Below are 26,378 nucleotides of genomic sequence, written 5' to 3' on the forward strand. Positions count from 1 at the left end.
GCGTTATTGTGAGACAGCACTCACCAACACGGCGGAGAATAGAAGTCAACATTTTACACAGAAATACGAAATAACATCATAAATGTTTTCTTACTTTTGCTGAGCTTCCATCAGAATGTTGTACAAGGAGTCCTTGGTCCAGAATAAATCGTTGTTTGGTTTTAGAATGTCCATTTCTTCTGTCGAATTCGCGCCACAATGCTAGCCAAGGTTGCTAACATTCCCATCCTCTCTTGGCGCAAAGAACGGAAAATTCCAAAAGTCCCAATAAACGTTGAATAAACTGATCAAACTCGGTTGAAAAAACCTACTTTATGATGTTATTATCATATGTATCAAATAAAATCAGAGCCAGAGATATTCGCTGTGTATACCGAACACTTTTCAGAAGACAATGTCGAGCTCCCCCGCGCACCTTCGAAGACAAAGAAAATACCGGACCTGTCACTCCAAAAGCTCTTATTCGACCTCAGATCAAGCTAGACACCCCATTCCACCTTCCACTGCCTGTTGACATCTAGTGGAAGGCGTATGAAGTGCATGCATATCGATAAATAAAAGCCAGTTGAATAGGCGAAGCCTTTCACAGAGACCCATTTCAGAATTTTCACTTCCTGTTTGGAAGTTTGCCTGCCAAATGAGTTCTGTTTTACTCACAGATATAATTCAAACAGTTCTAGAAACTTCAGAGTGTTTTCAATCCAATAGTAATAATAATATGCATATCATATGATCTAGGACAGAGTACGAGGCCGTTTAAATTGGGCACAATTTTATCCAGAAGTGAAAAGGGCGCCCCCTATAAAGGGATACTTTGGGATTTTGGAAATGAGGAGGAAGAGACAATGCTAACTAGCATTAGCGCAATGATTGGAAGTCCTTTCAAGCAGATACCCATAGACATTGCGCAAAAAAAGTTTGCATTTGCGCTAGCGCAAGTTAGCAATTTCCTTCAAACTGCATTTTAGAAGTCCATCTGACTCTGGGAAAGTAGATAAATGGCCTCATTGCCAAAATAGTGAAGAATCCCTTTAATGAATAATCACAACTGTCTGTACCTGTGTGTGTTTGTATTATATAAAAAGAGAGTGAGTGTGTGTCTGTCTGTCTGTCTGTCTGTCTGTCTGCCTGCCTGCCTGCCTGCCTGCATGCCTGTGTGTGTGTGTGTGTGTGTGTCTGTGTCCATGTCTGTATCACAGGAGGTTGGTGGCTACTTAAATGGGGAGGACGGGCTCATGGTAATGGCTAGTGCGGAATAGGTCTGTGTGTGTCTGTCTATCCGTAAGTGTATGTGTGTGAGTGCATGTGTGCATTTGTGCGTGCGTTTGTTTGTGTGTGTGCATGCATACTTGTGCATTTGTCTGTCTGTCTGTCTGTCTGTCTGTCTGTCTGTCTGTCTGTCGGTCTGTCTGTCCCTGTGTGTCCAGGGCTTTTGATGACACTGACCTTCATATCCCCTGGGCTAGGGCTAGCAGCCATTTATCTTTTATTCATTCGGCCATTTCTGAGGAAGGCAGCTTTTCTGTCACCAAGGCTTGTCAAAAATGAGGCAATTTCATGATGTGCGGCGCTTGGCGGCCAAATGGTGCACAGTCACAGACTGTAACAGGTGATGCCACAGTACTGGAGAGGCTGTGTCTATGAAGGCTCCAGCTTTGAGATGACTGTCTGTTACTGAATGTGTTACGCCACTTTTGAGAACACTTGTCTAAAGCAACTCAAAACATTCCCTCAACCTTACTTTCATACTTTACTATTTTATTTTTGGATTGGATGAAAGCAAAGTCTACTCAGGTGTTTCGTAATTGACAACAGCCAATGGAACTGTCATTATGAGAGTGACACTTCTCTACATACAAGAAAACAAGTTTTACTATATGTCATTTGTTGGAACAACAAGTTCCAGTCATTATTTTTTGCTCGTAACTCTTCTATGCTAAATATTTATTGTAGTTGACTCTTTTGACGAGTCTGCTTTGATGGTGAGCTGGTGTTTGACATTGAGCAATGATTTCGCTCATCGATGGCTTTCTGTTGATGTTGATGTGGCTTTTTTGTTGGTGCAATGCTGTAAGATTGAAGTCATTGTTGATGTCGTCTTAGGGAAAGCAGTCATTCAAAGCATTGCCATTTAGCACACTTACAATGCTGATGCACCCCCCCCCCCCCCCCCCCCTGAACATGCAATACAGAAAACAGTGTGTTCCAGGATGAAGTTTAATGAGTGTTAGGTATTCCCTGGTGGTATTTCGACAGTTAGGTTAAATGTGTCAGGTTGGTTTGACAAAAATAAAGTACACCTTTTTTAAAATCGAAATAGAGTTGATCATGTGAGGTTGTTGCTATTATGATTTGAATGGCAATGCTTTTGATCAGAATATTAACATAATTAATTGATATCTGAAATATGGTAAAGTTAAGAGCTTAATAACACTCCCTTGGCAGAGACCAAAATTAAATTAAATTAAAACCAGAAAAAAAATAATAATAATTCTGCCTCACGTAATTATTTTTTACATATTATGTGGAAAACAAGGCATCTGACATTTGAATTACAGTGTACTGTTTGCATAATGTACTGTGTGGTTTACATATGAAGTGACATAACTGACATTTCTAACTCAAACAACTCCTTTCGTGAAAGCTTTTACCTTAAATATTCTGCATTAACAGAGACTCATTAGCACACAGGTGTGCCCATTGACTTAATATGTGTCTTACATGATTCAGAAATGTTAGACACTAACTTATTCTCTCTTGTTGTTGTTCCTCAGATGACAACTGCAGACTGAGTGACTACCGGAGGCTGAAGACCAAGATTCTGGACATGTATGACCAGAGATACATGGCAACTGGCAACCGTGGGAGCCATAAAAACAACATGGCCACCAGGAAGAAGCTGGTCGATGTTGTGTTTAAGCGCTTCGACGCCGATGGTAGCAGGAGAGTAGACAGCAGTGAACTATCACAGGTGAGGAGATGAGGGTGGGAGTTGGATGTCAAAGAAAAGGGAAAACCAACAACATCCCAACATTGTGTTTGCTACACACCAAGGAGTAGCGAACTGTCACAAGTGTGGACATCAGGGTAGACTATAAAGCCACAGTAAATGTCTCTCCCACATGTCAGTAGCCATGCCATCGCACCTTCCCTGAATTGAAAAGCTTAAACAAACAGAACCTAAACATTGTGTTTACTATACTAGGAGTTTACTATGAGCCATCTTAATGCCCTGAGCATTATTTTCCCTTTAATTCCCTTCATTTTGTCTTTAATTCGTAAAGCGAGGTGCAAAGAGTTGCCGTTAAATCTTTCGAAATATAATAATCCAAGTCAAAGGAACTTTCCGCTCATGGGAGAATGCTTTGGCTGTTATTGCCAGAAAGCGTGGTTGAAAAGGGAGCTTTGAGATGCTTTCATGAGAAAGGAAGACATTTTACGCATAATAAATACATGTCTCACAATACCTGAGGACTAGTTTATATGCCATGCATTTAAATAATGAATAGGTAAGCAACTACTGCTGGTTTAAATAACCTTTCAACTGCCCTCGGGTCAGTTTCATACTAATATATCCAGCGGCACTCTGATTCCGCCAGAATCTATTGGAATGGTCTGAGAGAGGAAACTAGATTCATATTCTTATGCATTCACTTTTTTTTTAATACAAAGTGCCCCATTTGATTACTGCCAACAGCTCTGATATTATTAAACTATATTTTCATATCATTTGCATGTTTTTTTACATAACAGCGAGGATTTCAGCTCAGAGATGAGAGCACAAATCAATGCAAAGTGGGTGAAATAAAGTGTTAGGCTTTCTTTGAATATGCAAATATGCCCCGTTGACAAATTGGAAAGTTGCTTTAGGTAGTAACCATAGATACCAAAGGTATTAAACTACGGATGACACTGAGGGCTAGACACCAAGCTATGAGCCATCGTCTATCCAAGTGTTTGAATGTCAGTCTGTCCATAAACATCCACTGCACAGATTGAGTAACGCCATGTTGGTTTTAAAGCATTCCTCACAGGAAAATGCTACAGTCTCTCTTAAACCTTGAGGCATATGGTGATGTTGACACACAGTACATACGGTATACAGTATAAACGTGTTGTAGCTATTTTAAGGCAAAGTTTTTAATGTCTTGTTTACAAAAGCACACCGCAGTCATTCATTCTGAATCTCAGACGTTGACACAGTTGACCTTAATCTATGTCATATCACAGAGGTCACTTATGGCCGAGAATTCAATCAGTAAAATAACTAATTTCCTCGCTCTTCACTCTTGCCATGTTAAATTATACAAATTTGATGTGACCGATAATTTCAGACCTCGTTTACGAGTCTGCTATTTGTGTAATTGTTCATTGTAAAAGAGGTGTTACATTTGACTGACTGTCTAATGTCCCGTCGCCTCTGTAAATGGGGTGTTAATTTGACACGGACTGTGGCTGCATTCCAAACACACGTTACAGCTGTTTCTCTAACATAATGTGTGTCATTTTTTTAGTTTGGTTAAAAGGTTCAGGCTTGGCATGGTGTGTGTTTATGTGTGGGTATGTGTTTGTCTACTTCCATGCTTGTGTGTGTGTGTGCGTGTCTGGGTGGAGGGGGTGGTGCACTCCCTCCACCCAATCTTCAGACACTGATCCCCTTCTTTATGTTGTTGCAATCAGATGGGTCGATTCTGCCAGTACATCCAACCTGAACATCAACTACAGAGCATGGGAAAGATGGTTTGATTTCAGGCCGGGACATAAAACATTTAAGAGATGGTGTGAGAATCATCAAAGACTGGGGTGACACACAGCCACTCTGATATTACCATCTCCCTTAGTCAAACCATCTGCCATGGGGCCAATCAGGAAGGCAGAGAATAATTTGGAATACCACGTTTTTTGATAATACTTTCTCTGAACCAATTGTGCCTAGGTAACGCATTATGAATGTATACAATTGCCATTCAAGTATTGTTATAGATTTTCTAAAAGGAGACATAGACTTTTATGAATGCTTTTAGCAAGTGTTGTAATGCATTGTGAAGTGACAGAGCTCAATGTAAATACATTTCTAGTGCATTATCATACACAGCTGGCTTAAAGAACATTTTCAAATGCAACTAATGAGGTTCAATCATCAAACAAATTGTGCTCATTCTACATAGCTTACACTTTTAGTTCAATAAGTGTTCAGAAAGCATAGCCAACGCTGCAGGGAAAAAGACAAAGTAGTGGATGATTCATTAAGCAGTAATATTTTGTCAAGATTTATGACAGCTGATCTAGAATGATGGATGAGTGAATGTCGCCCCGAGATGTGATTTATTTCAAACCTTATATAAAACAGGTCTTTGCACCATGAAAAGTGTTTTCCTCAGCATATTTACTTCCAGAAATAAGAGATCAATAGACAATCAAGTTCAAACTTAAATGTGAAATTGAGTTTAGGTTAGAAACCACATACTTAGAAAGAGAATTGATCGTGTTACATTGCATGCTCCAAGCTGTAACATTAGAAATCCCAGTTCCATGGTTGGTTCCCAGGTTTCAGCACCAAAAAATGGAGATGGGGGGAAAAGGTACAAGAAAAAAGCAAACCACAGACCCCAAAATACCAGACTTAGACTTACTGTCTAGCTTTAACTGTAAGTTACATACTAGACCAGGTCTAGACATAGCTTTAACTGTAAGTTACATACTGGACCAGGTCTAGACATAGCTTTCACTGTAAGTTACATACTAGACCAGGTCTAGACATAGCTTTAACTGTACTAGACCAGGTCTAGACATAGCTTTAACTGTAACTTACATACTAGACCAGGTCTAGACATAGCTTTATCTGTAAGTTACATATTAGTCAAGGTCTAGACGTTACCTACTTGCCCAGGTCTAGAATGAGCTTTAACTATTAGTTACATACTGGCCCAGGTCTCAATGCATTTTTCTGTTGCAGGTCATCAAGCAGGAAGGTCTGTTCAAGGAGGTCTCTGAGTGCACCCTGTTTGACCTTCTCAAATACACCGACATCAACGACGACGAGCACCTGACAAAGGACGAGTTCTATACAGCTTTCGGTGAGTGGCAGGATCAACTGATAATGCTTATGTTTTGTCATGCAGGGCGGTAAGGTTGTGTAACATACTCAAGTGTGTATTTGAGTGCCATGTGTATATTTTTCTATTTTCTATGCATTACCATTTACTTTTTACTTTTTTGACAAGGATATTTGAAGAATAATACCCTCCACAGGTTGTGTTGACTTGGACAATAGACATGCTTTCACAGACACATAGAGTTAAAAGCTTTATAAGCAACCTATGCCTTTATGGGACAGAAAAGTGGATAAAACTGTTTACAATGTTTACTGTTTACTCAAAACCATGGTCGGACATTTTTTATACATTCCTATACAATAGTTACAGTACCAAAGGTTGTTAATATCTCTCTGAATGACCAGACACTTGTTCTCATCGCTCGAGCTTTAATTGTGGGAGATTTACAATTCATCATAGGCTATTTAAGGGTACTATAATGGCAAAGTCCTTTACTTTGCTATTTCGCTGGTAAAATGACTTGTGTGGTTGGCAGATATTTACTGAACAATTTGATCTATATTCTTGGAAAATTGGGTCCAACGTCGTAACCTAGTAGTGAGCGATGGGTAAATGCATTAGTTTCAATATTGAGTCAGTGTCACTGTATAAAACTAGCCACAGAGAAAATATTGACAGAGCTTAAACCAAACCCCCAATCGCTAGTACAACATAACGATGACAGTTACTCTTCGCCAACCTAAGTAACATGAAGACATATTGCGCTACATTTTCTTGCCTAATTCCCTTTCTCAAATCATTCCCGTCTGACATTTCCGGCTTGCTCAATATCCTCTGACATTTCTCTGGGGTTGAAACATGATGCCAAGATAAAGAATACATAATGACGTTCCAATTTTAAAATTGGTTGCTCATCAGCTCTTTGAATATAAAGCATTTCTAGGACAGACAAGAAAAGTTACAAGAGCAAATAACAAACTGGCACAGTCTATTGTTCCCCTCCAAGTCAGATGGGTAAAATCTGAGGAGAGCTTAGCTTCCTTGACGAGTTGAGCTGCACTAGCTCCAACTACTAATTTTTTGAACTCCTCCCCCAAGCTTCTTCAGGCTGAAATTGAAGAATGTAAAGAATATGAAAGACTTTCTATGAGTCTCTCCTTGGTGGTAGAGCATCTCTCTTAACCTCTCTTCCTCTTCTTTCCCATGTTTTGGTATTTCTTTCTCCCTGTCTATGGCAGCTAGTTCTTTTACTTAGTTAATATTCATGACAAACCAATAAAATATAAGACTGAGAAAGCATGAACCCTGTTTGATAAAATGAATGAAATTGCACAACGTGTATTAATGCTCCTGCCCATTTACTCTGTAGGATTCAACCAAGCAATGGTGAGCTTGATATGATTTAGCCGTCTCTTAGTCTATGTGAGATAACCTACTATACACTATGGAGTTGAATGTCATTCCAGCCTTTCAGTCCCTTAGCATTCATAGTCCTTTTGAATGCCCTCTTTTCACCCAGAGCTAAATTCAGATAAGGCTAAGAATGTGTTACACGTCCAGAGGTAGAAACAGTTTTCAGTTAGGATTATATTGACCAGGTAAACCCTTTAAATCTACAGACCTCCAGCTTTCATGTGCATTATGAATACAATGCCTCTGTGTTCCCTTTACCACAGTAAAGATAGCCGCTATACCAAAGCCTTAAATACCACCAGCCTTGCAAAAGGTTTTGTGATCACTTTACTCTTTTTAATTTATTGTTGCAGATGTTTTATGTAAGTGAATGTAAAAAGTAAGAAGATAAACAAAAAGTTTAGTGAACCTCAATGATGGCGCTGACTACTGTCGCTTCAGATCGTGTAGCACATAACTACACAACTAAATGTTATTTGAGTCCTATTTTCCAGTTCAATGCACTCCATTAAAATATAATATCCATAAGATTACTTGTATAGTACATTTGTTGATTCAGTATATTTAGCAATATAGTACCATTTTGCAAATAACAGCAGTAAATGCAGAACTAGCCTACAATCCCAATGAAAACGGGACTTCTCTTACACAGGATGTGTGTCTGTTTTGCTAATAAGGCCTTGCATACAACTTGGAATATTCAAATCACAGCAACGTTGTTTGTCACTGTTAAAGATAAGACACTAACGTCCATGCATAATTCATTGACTCCATCCCATATTCAAGAAAATAAAAATCAATCGCTTCAGCTAGCAGTAAGGTAAATATCTAGCAGGAATGATGGCTTTTAATTAGACCAAGTACCTGATAGAAATGAAATTATGTCTGCCACACTACAGATAGTCTTATGTATTGTCATCCTTGAATAATTTGGTGAATGTAATGCACTCCGGGTTTAGGACAGATAAGGCATTCACATCCTGTACATTTGATGTCACCTTCACCTTAGGGCGTGGGGATGGTAAAATACCAAGGTTGCAGATGTCACTGTATCGCTAAGTCTTGATTGTAGGATCAAACACTAAATATTAGAGGGTTTAGATGAGGAGAAGGAAAGAGCTGCTGGTGTACATGCTTTATTTTCTTCCTGGCTGACTGTCTGTCAGTGACTGTCTGTCAGTGGCTGTATGTCAGTTGCTGTCTGTCAGTGGCTGTCTGTCTGTCAGTTGCTGTCTGCCAGTGACTGTGTGTAGTAGTCAGTGGCTGAAGTATCGATCCAAAGGTTGATGGTTGGTGACAGGCCGATAGACCCCACGGCTTTGAAAGGTGTCACTTATGTTTTGCGTAGTGGATTGCCATTGCACAGTCTAATACTTCATCCCAAATGGCACCCTATTTCCTATATGGTGCACCAATTTTTGAACGGGCCCTTATGAGCCTTGGTCAAAAGTAGTGCACTAACTAGGGCATAGTATGCCATTTGGGACGTACACGGTGTGGAAATCGGTGTGGAAAACGTCAGGCCAAGTTATATAAGTCTAGGGTATACCAGTTAATGTCATATGGCGTATCATCTATTAAGAGGATTCACACCTCAATAGCCTATGTTAATCAGTTATCCCTTTTTATTTGGAATGAACCACATTGATGTCAGCGATGGAAGTTATTCATGCTGGTAGTTAAGTAAACAGTACAAGTATTGTTCTTTCTCCATATAGAACATAATAACGATCTCAGCAGCTTATTTGTTCTTTAATTTGCCTACTCTTATGAGCTCCAAAATGCCTCGATCTGAATGTGGATTTGCAAAGATAAAAAATTAGTTTACTTAAACTCTGGCTCTTCTCTATGGATCATTATTAGACAACCAAAGGAGACAGCCTTGTCTTCTTCAGGGCAGCGGCAGATGAAAATGGTTTCTGGGCCTGCCTGCCTCCATTAAGACAACTCTGGTGTTATTCATCGCTCGTGGCGCATTGACAATTAATGGATCGTCATGCTTTCTCACGACAAGCTCCCGTGGAACATTCTGCTCACTGGCTTCAAGGAGTGCTGTTAAATTGGATCCATTTTCCAAAAGTGTGATTTTTGCAGAATGTGTTATTTATTAGAAAGATTTGAAATGCTTTAACCTAATTTTTTTCTTTCTATTTTCCATCTTTTTTCCCCCTGGAAATATCCTCAAAATCACTTGAGGTACTGAGACAATAGCCAATTGGGCCTTAGCAATACCCACGGGAGGATTTCACATCATTTCTAACTTAAATCCATGACAAATTGCATTTTTGCAACTTGGAACCAATTCTAACAGGATATATCCTTTGTAGAAGAGTACTCGCTGTTTCACAATAGGATACAAGAATGTCTTGTCTTCCAGAAGTTTGGTCCATTATCAAAAATAGCTTGCGTATTCACATGCCTTTAGTGAATCTTGTAGTCTTGTATCTTGTAGTCCATTAATGTATATATTCCTTGACATCAAATGAGATTGCATGACTTAACATTTCACGATATACTTGATCAGTGATGTACTATATTGATTATTGATTAGTAAGAAGTCATTACCTGAAGTGTGGACTGAATTTCTATATGTAAACTATAATTCCAGAACATTGCAATTGACTGAATTTATTACAATCAGAGCTCTCTGTGATATTGGATAGGATTGGAAAGCTTATGATTAATATATAATATATATGTGTCACGTTTGTCGTTTGGATGAAGAGAGGAGGACCAAGGCGCAGCGTGATAAGAATACATTCCTCTATTTATTTAACGAAACGAAGAACACTTAAACAAACTATGCAAAACAACAAACAAACGTGAAGCTATATATTAAACAAGTGCAGACACAGGCAACTTACATATAGACAATAACCCACAAAATACCCAACGGAATATGGCTGCCTAAATATGGTTCCCAATCAGAGACAACGATAAACAGCTGCCTCTAATTGAGAACCAATCTAGGCAACCATAGACATACAAACACCTAGACTAGAAAACACCCAATAAACATACAAAACCCCTAGACTAGACAAAACACATAAATCCCCCATGTCACACCCTGACCTAACCAAAATAATAAAGAAAACAAAGATAACTAAGGCCAGGGCGTGACAATATGATATACACACAGTGGCCAGTTTATTAGGTACATCCATCTAGTAATGGGTCGGACCCTCCTTTCCCTCCAGAACAACCTATATTATTTGGGGGATAGATTCTAAAAGGTGTGGCGTTCAAACCTTGCGCAATTGGTATCAAGGGACCTAACATATCAGGAAAACTTTCCCCACACCATTTCACAACCGCCACCAGACTGTACCATTGACACTAGGCAGGATGGGGCCATGGACTCATGCTGATTATGCCAAATCCTGACTCTGCCATCAGTATGATGCAACAGGAACCAGGATTTGTCGGACCAGGCAATGTTTTTCCACTCCTCAATTGTCCAGTGTTGGTGATCGCGTGCTCACTGGAGCCGCTTCTTCTTCTCTTCTTTTAGCTGAGTGGAACCCAGTGTGGTTGTCTGCTTTAATAGCCCATCCATGACAAGGATCGACGAGGTGTGCGTTCTGAGATGCCGTTCTACACACCACTGTTGTACTGCGCCGTTATTTGTCTTTTGGTGGCCCGCCTGTTAGCTTGCACGATTCTTGCCATTCTCCTTCGACCTCTCATCAAAGAGCTGTTTTTGCCCACAGGACTGCCACTGACGGGAGGTTTTTTGTTTGTCGCACCATTCTCGGTAAACCCTAGACACTGTCATGCATGAAAAACCCAGGAGGCGTTTCTGAGATGACTGGCACCAACGATCATACCATGCTCAAAGATGCTTATGCCACTCGTTTTGCCCATTCTAACTTTCAATATAACAGTAACTGAATGTCTTGATGCCTGTCTGCCTGCTTTATATAGCAAGCCACGGCCACGTGACTCACTGTCTGTAGGAGCTAACCATTTTCGTCAACAGGGTGGGGTACCTTATAAACGGGCCACTGAGTGTATGTGATATATACAGTTTATGAATCACACAGTGTGTAGGAAAGCTACATGATAGAAAAACCACATCTCTACAAAATGTAATATCATGTGTACCATAATCTTTCTTATAGACGTTAGTCCTCCTTCCTATCACTGTTGACAGACATACAGACAGAAGGGAAGCATTTCCATGTAAACAAACTCGCTGGCTTCATGCCTCTCAAACGTTTCACGACTCTTGTCAAGGAGGGGTACGCTGTTGACGCGCTCACATCGGATTGCAGTCTCGAGAGGTATGCAGCTATTGGAGCAACGTTGTACTTTGAACATAATAATGCTATTAAGATCCCTACCGTGGAGCTAGAAGGCAATTACTTAATGCATCTCTGGACACTCAGCTGTGTGTTGAACTCACTCCCTCTTGCTTTTCTTGAGCCCGCTGGTGAGATGGCTTACTGGCGCACCTCAATCAAACCTGCCTTTAAAAACACACATACGCATGCACACACACACGCACATACACATGTACACACAGTTACAGATACAGACACACACACACACACATAATACACACGCACGTACGCAATTACGTATGCGCGCACGCACGCGCACACACACACAGGTGGGAAGGCACACACGTAAAGACAGCCACGTGCACAGCGCTCAATATTATTCACTGTTACGAACCGCATGATAAGGAATAGAACTCACTTGAGTGGGTGAGAGAGGCATCACAGCCAAATCAGCATGGCCCCCTTATGATAAATCCAAACCCCAAATACACCTTGCATTTTGACGGGATAGCTTTTCTCTCAATGCCTTTTTCACAAGGTAGTTTTGATCAAATTAGTCCAGTTACAATGGTCTTCAGCCATGTGTGGTCGGTCCCACGAGGCTCCTTCACCAGCTGCTCTATAAACCAGGCCCCAGGCTGATCAGGTGAGGTAATGCACTCAGTAAGTTCCACTTTTACAGGCTTCACTCACATTTATAACCTTGGTGCAGAGGTTTTTATTTCAATTGACTTTACTTGCAGTCTGCTTTATGAAGCTTTAAGTCTTGATCAAAGTATTTCTGGTATTGGCAGGGCTGTTCCTTTCTGCAGACGTTGATATTGGAGCAGGTAATTCAGTCGATCTAACCCTCCTATCGGTCTCGGGAACCCTAAACCCAAGTGGAGTGGTTTGGGGGTTGTTCAAAATGATGTAAAAGCACTAGACAATATACCTTAAAAAATTAGCAGCAATGGAGATACACCCACCTGGACAGATAACACCTCTTTGGAGGATGTGTGCCACATGTATGATAGATATGATGTTGGAAAAGCACAAGAGAGAAACAGAAAGAGAGAGAAACAGAAAGAGAAGGAGAGAGAGGAGAGAGAGAAACAGAAAGAGAAGGAGAGAGAGGAGAGAGAGAAACAGAAATAGAAGGAGAGAGAGGAGAGAGAGAGAAACAGAAAGAGAAGGAGAGAGAGGAGAGAGAGAACAGAAAGAGAAGGAGAGAGAGGAGAGAGAGAAACAGAAAGAGAAACAGAGAGAAACAGAACAAGGAGAGAGAAACAGAAATAGAAGGAAAGAGAGAAAGAGAGAGAGAAACAGAACAAGGAGAGAGAAACAGAAAGAGAAGGAAAGAGAGAAACAAAAAGAGAAACAGAAAAAGGAGAGAGAAACAGAAAGAGAAGGAAAGAGAGGAGAGAAACAGAAAGAGAAACAGAAGGAGAGAGAAACAGAAAGAGAAGGAGAGAGAGAGAAACAGAAAGAGAAGGAAAGAGAGAAGGAGAGAGAGAAATAGAAAGAGAAACAGAAAAAGGAGAGAGAGAAACAGGAAGAGGAGAGAGAGAGAAACAGAAAGAGAAGGAGAGAAAGAGCTTGGTGAGCAGGGGAGTAGCTAAACGACATTGACAGCTATTTTCCCTGACAACCGTTCCTCTACTGTGCCATAGGTGATTTAGTCTTGGGCGGTGGGCATGGACCAAGATCCCATTATGGGAACATTTGGGGAGTAAATCAAAAACCAGACCCAGCCGTTAATCACTAATTACAGGCTGGATGTTGAAGGTTAGGTTCCTCCCAGGAGAAAAGCCATGGAAGTCCAAAACAAGACGAAAGGTGCAGCCAGGGCCACTAGTCGTTCTGATAAATCAGAGGCCAGAGAAGATCGGATAAAATGTCCAGCAGCCCACACTGAGTTCGATTTGATCAATAAGAAATTGCCCATTCTGTGCCTGTACAGACTTCACATGCATGTGGTTTGGTGGTTTCCCTCCAACAGTCTGATGCAGCCTGCCGCCTGCTGATTTCTCTTTTTAAAATCTCCCCCATGACTTCCCCCGTTTCAGTTCCCCCGAGATCGCCTGTGAATCGAGTTTGTCGCTCTAAGCGCATTTCCAAAGCCATTAAGATACTAGGGACTGTAATTGAATGGTTAGGGAGGAGATTGTATGGGTATGTCCCGCCTCAACACCGCAGCTACAAAGCCTACAGATTTTTGAAATGTCCATGCGTCGTGTTAGCAGTGATGTTGTCAGGGTTGTTTTGCCAGCAGGGTCGAGGGGGAGCAGCATCATAACAGAGCCACAATAGGACGCTCCCACTAGGACATTGTATTGTTTTATTTGTGGAGTAGTATGTCCCTTGTGGGCATCTGTCTTTGTGTATGTGACATGGGCCGACAGAGTTCAGTGAGCATGTCAAAAGATGACCGCCGTTTGCTTTCTGCAAAGATACTGCTTATAATATTTTGATCAGCAGTGTGTTCATGTAATCTTTGAGCCCGTATCATGATCTGCTAGTAGGAAAACATCAAGTCACTTTTTAATCTCTGAAGTATCCAATAAACCCAGTGCTGAACTCTGGAAATTAGTTCTTTAATTGTTTTCAAACTCTTAACATCTCAATAGATGGAGTAAGTTTGAAGTCAATTATGTGTAATATATCTCCACTGGCGCCAATGAATTCTGCGTAGGAAATGCATTTGTACTTTGCTAATTTCCTCCTCTGAGCTTAGAGAAAAAGAGAGGACACATTGCAGCCTAATTTGGGAAATTAAGATTTAATGAAGCCCTGTAGACGTTAGAAACTGCAGTATGTGCTGAGAGAGATATGTTTGTCTCAAACATTTCAGCATGTTATAACTTCCAGGTTCTGTATAGTAGTAATTCCCCATTAATTTTGTCAATAGGGGGGCGCTATTTTCACTTTGTAAAAAATCGTGCCCAAATTAAACTGCCTCGTACTCTATTCTTGCTCGTACAATATGCATATTATTATTACTATTGGATAGAAAACACTCTCAAGTTTCGAAAACCGTTTAAATTATATCTGTGAGTAAAACAGAACTCATTTTGCAGCAAACTTCCTGATAGGAAGTGAAAAATCTGAAATCGAGGCTCTGTTCCAGGGCCTTCCTATTCATTTGCTTGAAATCTATGGATATACATGCACTTCATACGCCTTCCACTAGATGTCAACAGGCAGTGGGAGGTGGAATAGGGTGTCTAGCTTGATCTGAGGTCGAACAAGAGCTCTTGGAATGACGTGATCCCAATTTCCTTTGTCTAGCAAGGCGCGGGAAGGACATCGACATTGGCTTCTGAAAAGCGTTCGGTATAGACGTCTAATAACTCCGGCTTTGATTTTATTTGATACATGTGATAATATCATCGTAAAGTATGTTTTTTAAATATAGTTTTATCAGATTATTGAACGTTTATCGGGAGTTTTGGCGTTTTGGCGTTTGGTGAAGATGGACATCTTCACGCCACTTGGCTAGCTAAGGTTGCTAATTCGACAGGCGAAGAGGACATTCTAAAACCAAACAACGATTTATTCTGGACAAAGGACTCCTTGTACAAGATTCTGATGGAAGCTCAGCAAAAGTAGGAACCATTTATGATGTTATTTCGTATTTCTGTGGAAATGTTTAGTTCTATTTTCCGCCCTCATTGCAGGCGCTGTCTCGCTATAACGTAAGCTGTATGTCGTACTAAAGTTATTTTAAAAAATCTAACACGGCGATTGCATTAAGAACTAGTGTATCTTTCATTTGCTGTACAACATGTATTTTTTAGTAAAGTTTATGATGAGTTCTTTGATTAGATTAGGTAACTGTACAAAATATCTCCGGATAATTTTGTGCAGTTTGGCTACGTATTCACATTGTAAAACCACGATTTGTACCGCTAAATATGCACATTTTTGAACAAAACATATATGTATTGTGTAACATGATGTTATAGGACTGTCATCTGATGAAGTTTGTCAAGGTTAGTGAATAATTTTATATCTTTTGCTGTTTTTTTGCGATCGCAAACCTTTGCGGTGAATGAATGCAGTTGTGTGTTTGGCTATTGTGGTAAGCTAATATAATGCTATATTGTCTTTTCGCTGTAAAACACTTAAAAAATCGGAAATATTGGCTGGATTCACAAGATGTTTATCTTTCATTTGCTGTACACCATGTATTTTTCATAAATGTTTTATGATGAGTATTTAGGTATTTCACATTGCTCTCTGTAATTATTCCGGCTGCTTTGGTGATATTTTTTATGGTAGCTGCAATGTAAAACTATGATTTATACCTCAAATATGCACATTTTCGAACAAAACATAGATTTATTGTATAACATGTTATAAGACTATCATCTGATGAAGTTGTTTCTTGGTTAGTGACTAATTATATCTCTATTTGGTCGGTTTTGTGATAGCTACCTATGCGGTAAAAAAAATTGTGAAAATATGCGGTTGAGTCTTTTGCTATTGTGGTTAGCTAATAGAAATACATATTGTGTTTTCGCTGTAAAACATTTAAAAAATCGGAAATGATGGCTGGATTCACAAGATGTGTATCTTTCATTTGGTGTCTTGGACTTGTGATTTCATGATATTTAAATGCTAGTATTTACTTGTGGCGCTATGCTAGGCTATGCTAGTCAGCTTTTTTACTGATGAGGATGCTCCCGGATCCGGGATGATGACCAAGTCGAAGTTTTAAACACATTTGATAAACTGGAATCTTGTTGTCCATTCTTGTTCTTTCGTAGCTCAATTATACTCTTCTATTAAGATTGTCTGTGTCACATTAAACATGATTGTTGTTATGTTGCAATTTCCACATGACAAAATGAGTCGCTTTCCATGTAGCATGTCAGCTTTCAAAGATCAATAGTTAACATCATCGTCATCAAGACACAAGATGCTTCATTGTCGGGCAGGAAGGGTCACGCTAATGATTTGACAGATGTTCGTACTCTTGAGAAATTAAAGGCTAATCAACAAGAGTGTGTTTGAGCATGTTAACACATATGTCCTCTTGTGTCTTGGATTTACCATCCCGCATGGGGATTTTAACAAAAGACTAGAAATTGATTGAGGACAATCAAATGCAGTCGTCTCTCCATGAAAAACATCTCCCATGCAGTCTTGAAACCCCAAGAGACTATGTAGAATTGTAATTGTACATATTCTTGACTTAATGACACAGCTTCATTCAATCTTCAAAAGAGCCATCCTGTTCAAGTTTGTTATTGATCTTTTAAACCCTATAGAAATACTGGACATGTATTGCTTGGGGTTATGAACCATTTCAAAGCACTAGATAGTAAAACATTTTCTCAGGTCAATTGTGTGCTGAGGTATATCTTTATTTGTTTTTCCTACAGAATGGGGTGTCTGCAGTCTTCAAGCATTGATCACATGGGGTTTATTCTAGTTCAGGACATAAGAGACAGATTGTTATGCATTAACTCTAGACTCAAGTTAAAAGGTACACAACAGATACATTCTTATTCAAGCTCTTTCTTCCCTCAGTTGGTTTCGCTGAGCTAAGCTAACCGCTAGTCTCTGGACCTGGGCTTTTCTTTCATTAGGTTTTGTATTTCATGGCCTCAGGAGCAGAACAAATTGAGTCAGTGTTTCCTTTTGCTCTGTTGCTCATTAGCCCAAGAGGAAAATTCAAAGGCACACACTAGTTACAAGTCTAGTTACATAACAGAATTAAAGGGGACGCTTGAGTAACGGCTTTGTGTTCATTCATTGTCTCATTGAAGAACTGGAAGCATTAAAGTCGTTAACCATCGGCACCCTTACCGGCCACACGCAAAATGTCTCTGTTTTTCCAGGATAGTTTCTGTGCCTTTGGTGCTATGTATACACTTTCACTTGAGCAATCAGTGATTATAGCAATATGTGGAGAACTGCAATTCATTTTGAGTTGTCGATGCATTTCAAACAATCTCTTTATGTAAATACATAAAATAAATGTGGTGGCGTTGTGGGACATTGAATAGAACACCCACAATCCCTTTGGAAAAGTCCACATAATAAGATGGATAGCTAGGTAGGCGGAAGAAATCCTCGGAGATACAGTACTGGCATGGTTTAATGAAATGTACATTAAATCTCTTGTTTACTTGATGTATTTACGTAGCACCTAATTTCCTCCATTTTCTCTTGACGTATGAACTCATTATGTTTCCTCGATGCATAAACCAAACAACATCTGCAGTAATGTTGTGCCTCGGCAACAAAACACTGGCTAATTGAGTCTCTCTCTGTGTATTCAACTGTTTTCAGGTCCATTAATTTAAGGAATACGGGCATACACACAATACCACAATCACCTGTCTGTTCAGTGTGCTGTATGCTCACACACACACAGGAAAAGTACTTTGGCTTGCTTCACTGATATGTGGAAGTAAACGCATACACTTGCACCCAAACACACACGTGCGCACACATTTGAACACATGCACACAAACATTATTTATTTATTTTCACACGCACGCACGCACGCACGCACGCACGCACGCACGCACGCACGCACGCACGCACACACACACACACACACACACACACACACACACACACACACACACACACACACACACACACACACACACACACACACACAGACACACACACACACACACACACACACACACACGCAAGTGCACATGGGGACACACACACTTGAATTTTTACATTCAAACACCCTAGTGGAACAAAAGTGGCACAGCTCTCTATGACTAACAGGTGATCTAATTACCGGCTTTGCTTTCTTCTTTACAGAAGTGTTCCAGCTCACCCTGCCAGATGACCAGAAATTGAGCATCACCACGGTAACTGTTGGCCAGAGTGCTGTCTTGATTTGCGCAATCAAGGGGGAGCAGAGACCTCCCATCATCTGGAAACGCAACAATCAGGTCCTCAACTCTCTGGATCTGGAGGACATCAATGTAAGAGCTGCCTGAAGCCCCACCTGTTTCTTCTAGCTTTGTAAGACACTTTGTGTCGAGGACAGGTTGACTACCAGGCTTTTCTTATCTAGGAAAGCTTATCTTATCACACACGCACGCACGCATGCACACACACACACACACACACGCACGCACGCATGCACACAAACACACACACACACACACACACACACACACACACACACACACACACACACACACACACACACACACACACACACACACACACACACACACTTTGGTAACACTTTATTTGGATAATAACTATCCACTAACCCGAAACCTTATCCTAACCCTAGCCCTAATCCGAACCTTAACTGTTATTTTACTGTAACCGTAACCTTAGCAAGCAGTTTCTTATCAACAGAGAGTGTGTTGATAGTATAACCAGTTGTACATCATATGGGACAATCCTAATAAAGTATGACCAACAGTTTTGTAATATCCTGCTCAGCTTCTCACCATCACTAGAACGCCTGCGCACTTTAAAGTGGACTAATCAAAATGCAGACCTAGATCTTTTGAACACTATTTTGGGATTGACAGTTATACACAATGTCAGATATCCAGTCTCTGTACACTGCTGAGAGGGACAGTGTTCTCAGCCAAAGAACAGCAAAGGAGTATGGGTAAAAAAAGGCAGGCAGGATGAAGGAGGATACCAAAGGGGTTCAGCTCTGAGGGATAGCTCCTATTTTTACTTTCTGCGGAGCGTGTGTCATCGTCTGTGTGCAGTATCTACCACCATTACGCTTTCATCCTTCTTCAAAGACAGGACACTTGAAGACTTGAAGGTTCAGGGGGTCATCAGGAAAGGCTGCCCACTCTCTCCTTTGTCCCTCGTCAGGATTGACCAAGCTGTGGCTGACTCGACCATGCATAATTGAGTCAACACTGTCGTAGTAGATAAAGAAGGTCCAGCGAAGCCACTAATGTAACATTAAATGTTGATGGCCCTTAAAACTGTGCGAGGAGGCGCACAGCTGTCGCCAGTCATCGCCGAGCACCATCATTCCTGGAATTGAATTTCTGCCCCCACTGTTTCCGAGTGCTTCAGCTTTTTACGATCCCCCATTTACATGAAGATGGGAATTTTCTTCTTCTTTTGGGCCATCGTCTTCTCCCCGAGGTTTTTGATGACTTGCATGTGAAAGCACTGCCATTCTATCCCCCAGTCTTCTCTACAATAAGCTATTCATAATTTTGTACATCATTGCTGACATGGGAATGCGTTGAAACCAGCCTATGCCAAATTGGATTAAAGTGAGTGAGCTAGATTTAACTCTTGCGTAAAGTAAAGGAACAGAAAACAAGCCAGGACATGTCAGGTCAAGTTAGGTCAACTTTGATGTCATTTGGCCTCTGTATACGGTAGATACAGTGCCTTGCAAAAGTATGCAGACCCCTTGTATTTCTTCACATTTTATTGTATTACAAAGTGGGATTAAAAGTGCTTTCATTTTCATTTTCTGTCAACAATCTACACAAAATACTCTAAGGTCAAAGTGGAAGAAAAATTTTGAATTTTTAAAAAGATTAATAGAACTTAAATGACTAAATTATTGTCATTGAATAGGTATTCAGCTCCCTGAGTCAATACATGTTAGAAACACCTTTGGGAGCAATTACAGCGTGAGTCTCAAGTCTCTAAGAGTTTTACACACCTGGATTGTGCAGTTTTTGACTGAAGCAGGTTGAAGCAGGTTTTCCTTGAGATGGTTTGGGATGAGTTGGACCGCAGAATGAAGGGAAAGCAGCCAACAAGTGCTCAGCATATGTGGGAACTCCTTCAAGACTGTTGGAATAGCATTCCAGGTGACTACCTCATGAAGGTGGTTGAGAGAATCCCAAGAGTGTGCAAAGCTGTCATCAAGGCAAAAGGTGGCTACCCCACCTCTTCAAGGAATACCTAGGATAGGATAAAGCAATCCTTCTGCCCCCCCCCCCTTAAAAGATTTAGATGCACTATTGTAAAGTGGCTGTTCCACTGGATGTCATAAGGTGAATGCACCAATTTGTAAGTCGCTCTGGATAAGAGCGTCTGCTAAATGACTTAAATGTAAATGTAAATGTACTTTGAAGAATCTCAAATTTAAAATATATTTTGATTTGTTTATCACTTTTTTTGGTTACTACATGATTCCATATGTGTTATTTCATGGTTTTGATGTCTTCACAATTATTCTACAATGTAGAAAATATCAAAAATAATGAAAAACCCTAGGTAGATGTGTTCTAACTTTTGACTGGTACTGTATGTATGTACAGTATGTACACTGACCAAGTGTTTATGGGTATTGCGTTTTATCTCCCAGTGTGCAGGGGCCTAGTGTACTGAGTGGGGTATAGCAGCTAGCATTTTAGGGCTCTATTCAATCAGATCTGCTTTAGCCAACATCCGCATAGAGGTCGTTTTGATGGTGTCTGAGGAGGAACTGCGTTAGAGCTGTCCAATCCACAAGTGGCTCCCGGAATTATACCTGAAGCGGATATTGCCATTGGCAACATTACCACAGAGTCAATCCCATGCAGCCTTGTTTACAAGTTGAACACTGGAGTGTGAGATGTAATATGCACCTCGATTAGGCTGATAGAAATCCTAATTATTTAGTTGAATAATTTTTTATTTGAGTGTCATTATTTCTATATAGCCTACACTTTCTCGTTCTGAGTGGGGCGGCTGCAGCTTAGTAACAATGATCGCAAGAACAGCTGCTCACCGATTTGATGGCTCCAACGCAGTTCCACCTCCGACACCACCAAAACATCCGCTATGCGGGTGTCAGCTATCGCCTGTTAAGGCTTGATCTGATTGAATCTAGGCGGCCTTATCCTCATGTATATGTTGAGCTATAAGACTTTTGTAACTCTGTCCTCTGTAAATAATGAATATCCATCAACTGATACCAAAAAATTATGAATCAATTAAGCTGTACGATGTATAGTGTTACATGGTGGAAAGATAAGTGCTTTTGCCTGTTTTCGATGTTGCATTTCAACTAACATCCAAATATTTTGATTGTGTTCTTTCCCCCCAGCAGATTCCGACACAGGTAGGTTTTTATCAGAACTGACATCACCACAGAATTGTCTACTATGTCATCCACAATAAAAAGGCCACAAAGCTAATGAATTCTGACATCACTCTGTGGCGGATACACCAGACCTTGAGGAGGGGTGGTCTGGAGGAGGGGTGGAGGAGGAGGAAGGAGGGTGGAGGAGAAGTGGAGTGGTGAAGGAGGAGTAGAGGGGTGGTGGAGGAGTGGAGGGGTGAAAGAGGGGTGAGGAGAGGGGTGGAAGGGGGAATAATAGGTGGAGGAGGGGGAACGAGGGGTGGAAGAGAGGGGGGGAGAGTGGAGGGGTGAAAGAGGGAAGGAGGGGTGGTGGAGGGGGAAAGAAGAGTGGATGAAGAGAGGAGGGGGAAGGAGGGGTGGAGGAGGAGTGGAGGGGGTAGGTGGAGTGGAGGGTGAAGGAGGGGTGGAGGAGGGGGAAGGAGACGTGGTGGAGGAGTGGAGGGGGTAGGTGGAGTGGAGGGTGAAGGAGGGATGGAGGAGGGGGAAGGAGAAGTGGTGGAGGAGTGGAGGGGGTAGGAGGAGTGGAGGGGAAAGCATTGGTGGTGGAGGAGTGGAGAGGGAAGGAGGGGTGGTGGAGTGGGAACGAGGGGTAGAGGAGTGGGGGACTTGATCGCCTCCAGTGCTTCTCGTTCCACCCCTCCGAGTTTCATTTCTCCCCTCATTCATTTTTCATTTAAAAGGGTGACACAATATGCTCATCGCCGAGGGGCCAAAACGCGCCATCAATTCCCCTCACACAGCGAAGGTCTGATGATCCGGTACAGCCTGAGCCCCAGTATCCCACCCCTGAACACTGTTTATCTGATCATAGAGGTTGTACCTGACAAACATGGTGGCCCATGCCCATGCTTTACAGCAGTCTAGCAGGTGTATGTAAGCAATGACATGTACTGACTCTGAGACCTGAACAATCCCATCAGACGTGATTGGAATTATAATTGGATTATGACAAGAAACACTTAAAAGATTTGCTATCTTTCTTCAGGTCTGTCTGGGTTTTCAGTTGCGAAAGCTTCCTGATCAAATTAGAATGAATAGATGTTAATCAACGAACTGAATGAAGAAATACTCCCAGGAGAAATAGCAAATTACCTTGGAAAGTGTGAACGTTAGTAGGCGTCTAATGAGGAAGTAAATTTTAGTTATTTCTAGATGGTTGCACTACTTGAACACAGTGTATGGATTCATTAACTTTGGGGATTCTTTCAGTGCAACGGCTGCAATCATGACACAACATTCATTAAATTGGTTTCAGTTGCTCCTCGTGACCTTGGTAACCTCACAGATAAAGTTGCCTGTGCTTTTATACTGGAGAACATAGTGAAACTGTTTTTGTGGTGCATGCCTGTTCACAAAATGGAACATTCTCTCATCTTGCTCATTTCAGGGATTACTCAAAATGGCACTTCAATGTAATTACTGACATACTTGCTTTAACCTGAATTTCAGCACTAAACCAAAGACTGATTATAGTTGTTTCCTAGTTAAAAATGTAATTTTTCAAATAAGATAATACATATAAATGTTAAAGTGTCATTAAGGACCCAGGATTGATTTGTTTTGCTCTATGGTACCATGCATACAAAAAACAATAATTGGAAGATAATTCTTGACAAGCGAACAAATGCTTGTCTTTGACTGAAACGGCTAGAAATGTGTGTCACGGTGTGCCTTTATTGATCTCCTTGTCCAAGTTATTTTACTGCTTTACAAAAGTTCCAATAACACATCAATATTCTCTGCTGCAACCCCCACATCCGTATTGCCTAAGTACATTGCGCACATTCACAAAACATTTTCATTTTCAGATCCGAGCACGCACAATTATACATTATGGTGTTAATTACATTTTGAACCCATGAGTGTTTGTCTTACATAGTCATTTTGGCATTCCTCTTTCTTCTCCTGCAGGATTTCGGAGATGATGGCTCATTGTATGTCACCAAGGTGACCACCACCCATATGGGGAACTACAGCTGCCATGCCGACGGGTACGAGCAGCTCTCGCAGACGCACATGCTCCAGGTGAACGGTAAGCAGCCACTGCCGCTCTGCGGGAACAGAATGGTCACTCTGACACTTCCTGTCGCTACTGAGTCAAACCCGAAGTGTTTTCGCTGCCAAATGCTGCTAAATCCCATCTGAGGGTGCACCCAGCTACTCTGACAGGCCACCGTCGGTATAGAGACAGGCGAGCTGAAATGAAATGCTTACAGAGCTGTCAAGGGTTTTTTGGAAATGGGAATGCAACATTAGATTGTTGAGAGTGTTGTTTTGATGGATAAATCTGTCAGAGTGATCAAACCTCTTTCCTATCTTTCAGGATTATCAATCAGTCAGATTTAGAAAATCAATTACACCTTAGTTGTGTGGAAACTCTGTCAAGTGCTACTGTAGTTTTGATTTGAGTTTCTTTCTAATTGGAAAGGAAACCATGTCTTGTCGATGCCATTTTCATATTAGAGACATGAGTTTAGGCATGCAGAAAAATATGACGTTTGCTGCTGTCTAAAAACACTCACCTCCGGCGAATTTGTGACACAACGACAATCGTTCGACCTTCAGTTGCAAAGAGACAGTTTCCATTAACGATGACTTTAAAGCACATACAATTGAAGTCGGAAGTTTACATACACTTAGGTTGGAGTCATTAAACTCGTTTTTCAACCACTCCACAAATTTCTTGTTAACTTCTCTAGGATAGGGGGCAGCATTTTCACTTTTGGATCAATAGCGTGCCCAATTTCAACTTCCTTCTACTCATCCCCAGAATATAAGATATGCATATTAGAGTTGGATAAAAAACACTCTGAAGTTTCTAAAACTGTTTGAATCATGTCTGTGAGTATCACAGAACTTATGTAGCAGGCAAAACCCCAAGGACTAACCATTCAGATTTGTATTTTTTTGAGTTCACCGTCTGTTCAATGAGATTTCATTGGGAAACTAGATTTCTAATCAACCTGTTTGCAGTTCCTACCGCTTCCACTGGATGTCACCAGTCTTTGGAAATAGGTTGAGGTTATTCCTTTGTGCAATGAAGAAGAACGGCCATCTGGAATCAGTGCAAAGTTATGTGTACTGTTTGAGAGTTGGGCAAGACAAGAAATGTATCGTTACTTTGTTGTCATCCTGTATTGAAAACAGATAGACCCGTCTTCAATTTGATCCATTATTAACGTTTACAAATACCTTAAGTTGTATTACAAAAGTCGTTTGAAATGTTTTGGCAACGTTTAGAGGTAATTTTTGAGGTATTTTGTAGTGACGTTGCGCAAATTGGAAGCTGTTTTTTTCTGGATCAAACGCCCCAAATAAATTGACATTTTGGACATATATGGACGGAATTAATCGAACAAAAGGACCATTTGTGATGTTTATGGGACATATTAGAGTGCCAACAAAAGAAATTCGTCAAAGGTAAGGCATGATTTATATTTTATCTCTGCGTTTTGTGTTGCGCCTGCAGGGTTGAAATATGCTACACTCTCTTTGTTTACTGTTGTGCTATCATCAGATAATAGCATCTTATGCTTTCTCCGAAAAGCCTTTTTGAAATCTGACATGTTGGCTGGATTCACAACGAGTGTAGCTTTAATTTGGTATCTTATATGTGTGATTTAATGAAAGTTTGATTTTATATCAAGCGTCCCACATATCCCAGAGAGGTTAACAAACTATAGTTTTGGCAAGTCGGTTAGGACATGACATCTACATTGTGCATGACACAAGTCATTTTTCCAACAGCTGTTTACAGACAGATTATTTCACTTATAATTCACTGCATCACAATTCCAGTGGGTCAGAAGTTTACATACACTAAGTTGACTGTGCCTTTAAACAGCTTGGAAAATACCATAAAACGATGTCATAGCTTTAGAAGCTTCTGATAGGCTAATTGACATAATTTGAGTCAATTTGAGGTGTATCTGTGCATGTTTTTCAAGGCAAACCTTCAAACTCAGTGCCTCTTTGCTTGACACCATGGAAAAATCAAAAGAAATCAGCCATACCGCTCAGGTAGAAGATGTATTCTGTCTCCTAGAGATGAACGCACTTTGGTGCGAAAAGTGCAAATCAATCCCAGAACAACAGCAAAGGACCATTTGAAGATGCTGGAGGAAACAGGTACAAAAGTATCTATATCCACATTAAAAACGAGTCCTATATCGATATAACCTGAAAGGCCACTCAGCAAGAAAGAAGCCACTGCTCCAAAACCATCATAAAAAAGCCAGACTATGGTTTGCAACTGCACATGGGGACAAAGATCATACTTTTTGGGGAAATGTCCTCTGTTCTGATGAAACAGAAATAGAACTGTTTGGCCATAATGACCATCATTATGTTTGGAGAAAAAAGGGAGATGCTTGCAAGCCGAAGAATACCATCCCAACCGTGAAGCACGGGGGTGGCAGCATCTTGTTGTGGAGGTGCTTTGCTGCAGGAGGGACTGGTGCACTTCACAAAATAGATGGCTTCATGAGGTAGGACAATTATGTGGATATGTTGAAGCATCAGTCAGGAAGTCAAAGCTTGGTCGAAAATGGGTCTTCCAAATGGACAATGACCCCAAGCACACTTCCA

The 26,378-nt window shown here is 40.8% G+C and overlaps 1 protein-coding gene across 2 annotated transcripts in view; it reads left to right on the top strand.

Annotated features, from left to right (window-relative positions):
• Nucleotides 1-26,378, top strand: part of LOC129858247 (follistatin-related protein 5-like) — a 225,506-nt gene that overhangs the window by 149,067 nt on the left and 50,061 nt on the right. For both annotated transcript variants that reach the window (XM_055927333.1, XM_055927334.1), the window contains exons 5-8: nt 2,775-2,971; nt 5,957-6,077; nt 18,530-18,696; nt 23,703-23,823. In XM_055927333.1, the coding sequence (XP_055783308.1) occupies nt 2,775-2,971; nt 5,957-6,077; nt 18,530-18,696; nt 23,703-23,823 (606 nt within the window). The remainder of the gene's footprint in view (nt 1-2,774; nt 2,972-5,956; nt 6,078-18,529; nt 18,697-23,702; nt 23,824-26,378) is intronic.

The sequence above is a fragment of the Salvelinus fontinalis genome, chromosome 6, assembly GCF_029448725.1.
Source record: "Salvelinus fontinalis isolate EN_2023a chromosome 6, ASM2944872v1, whole genome shotgun sequence".
NCBI lineage: Eukaryota > Metazoa > Chordata > Actinopteri > Salmoniformes > Salmonidae > Salvelinus > Salvelinus fontinalis.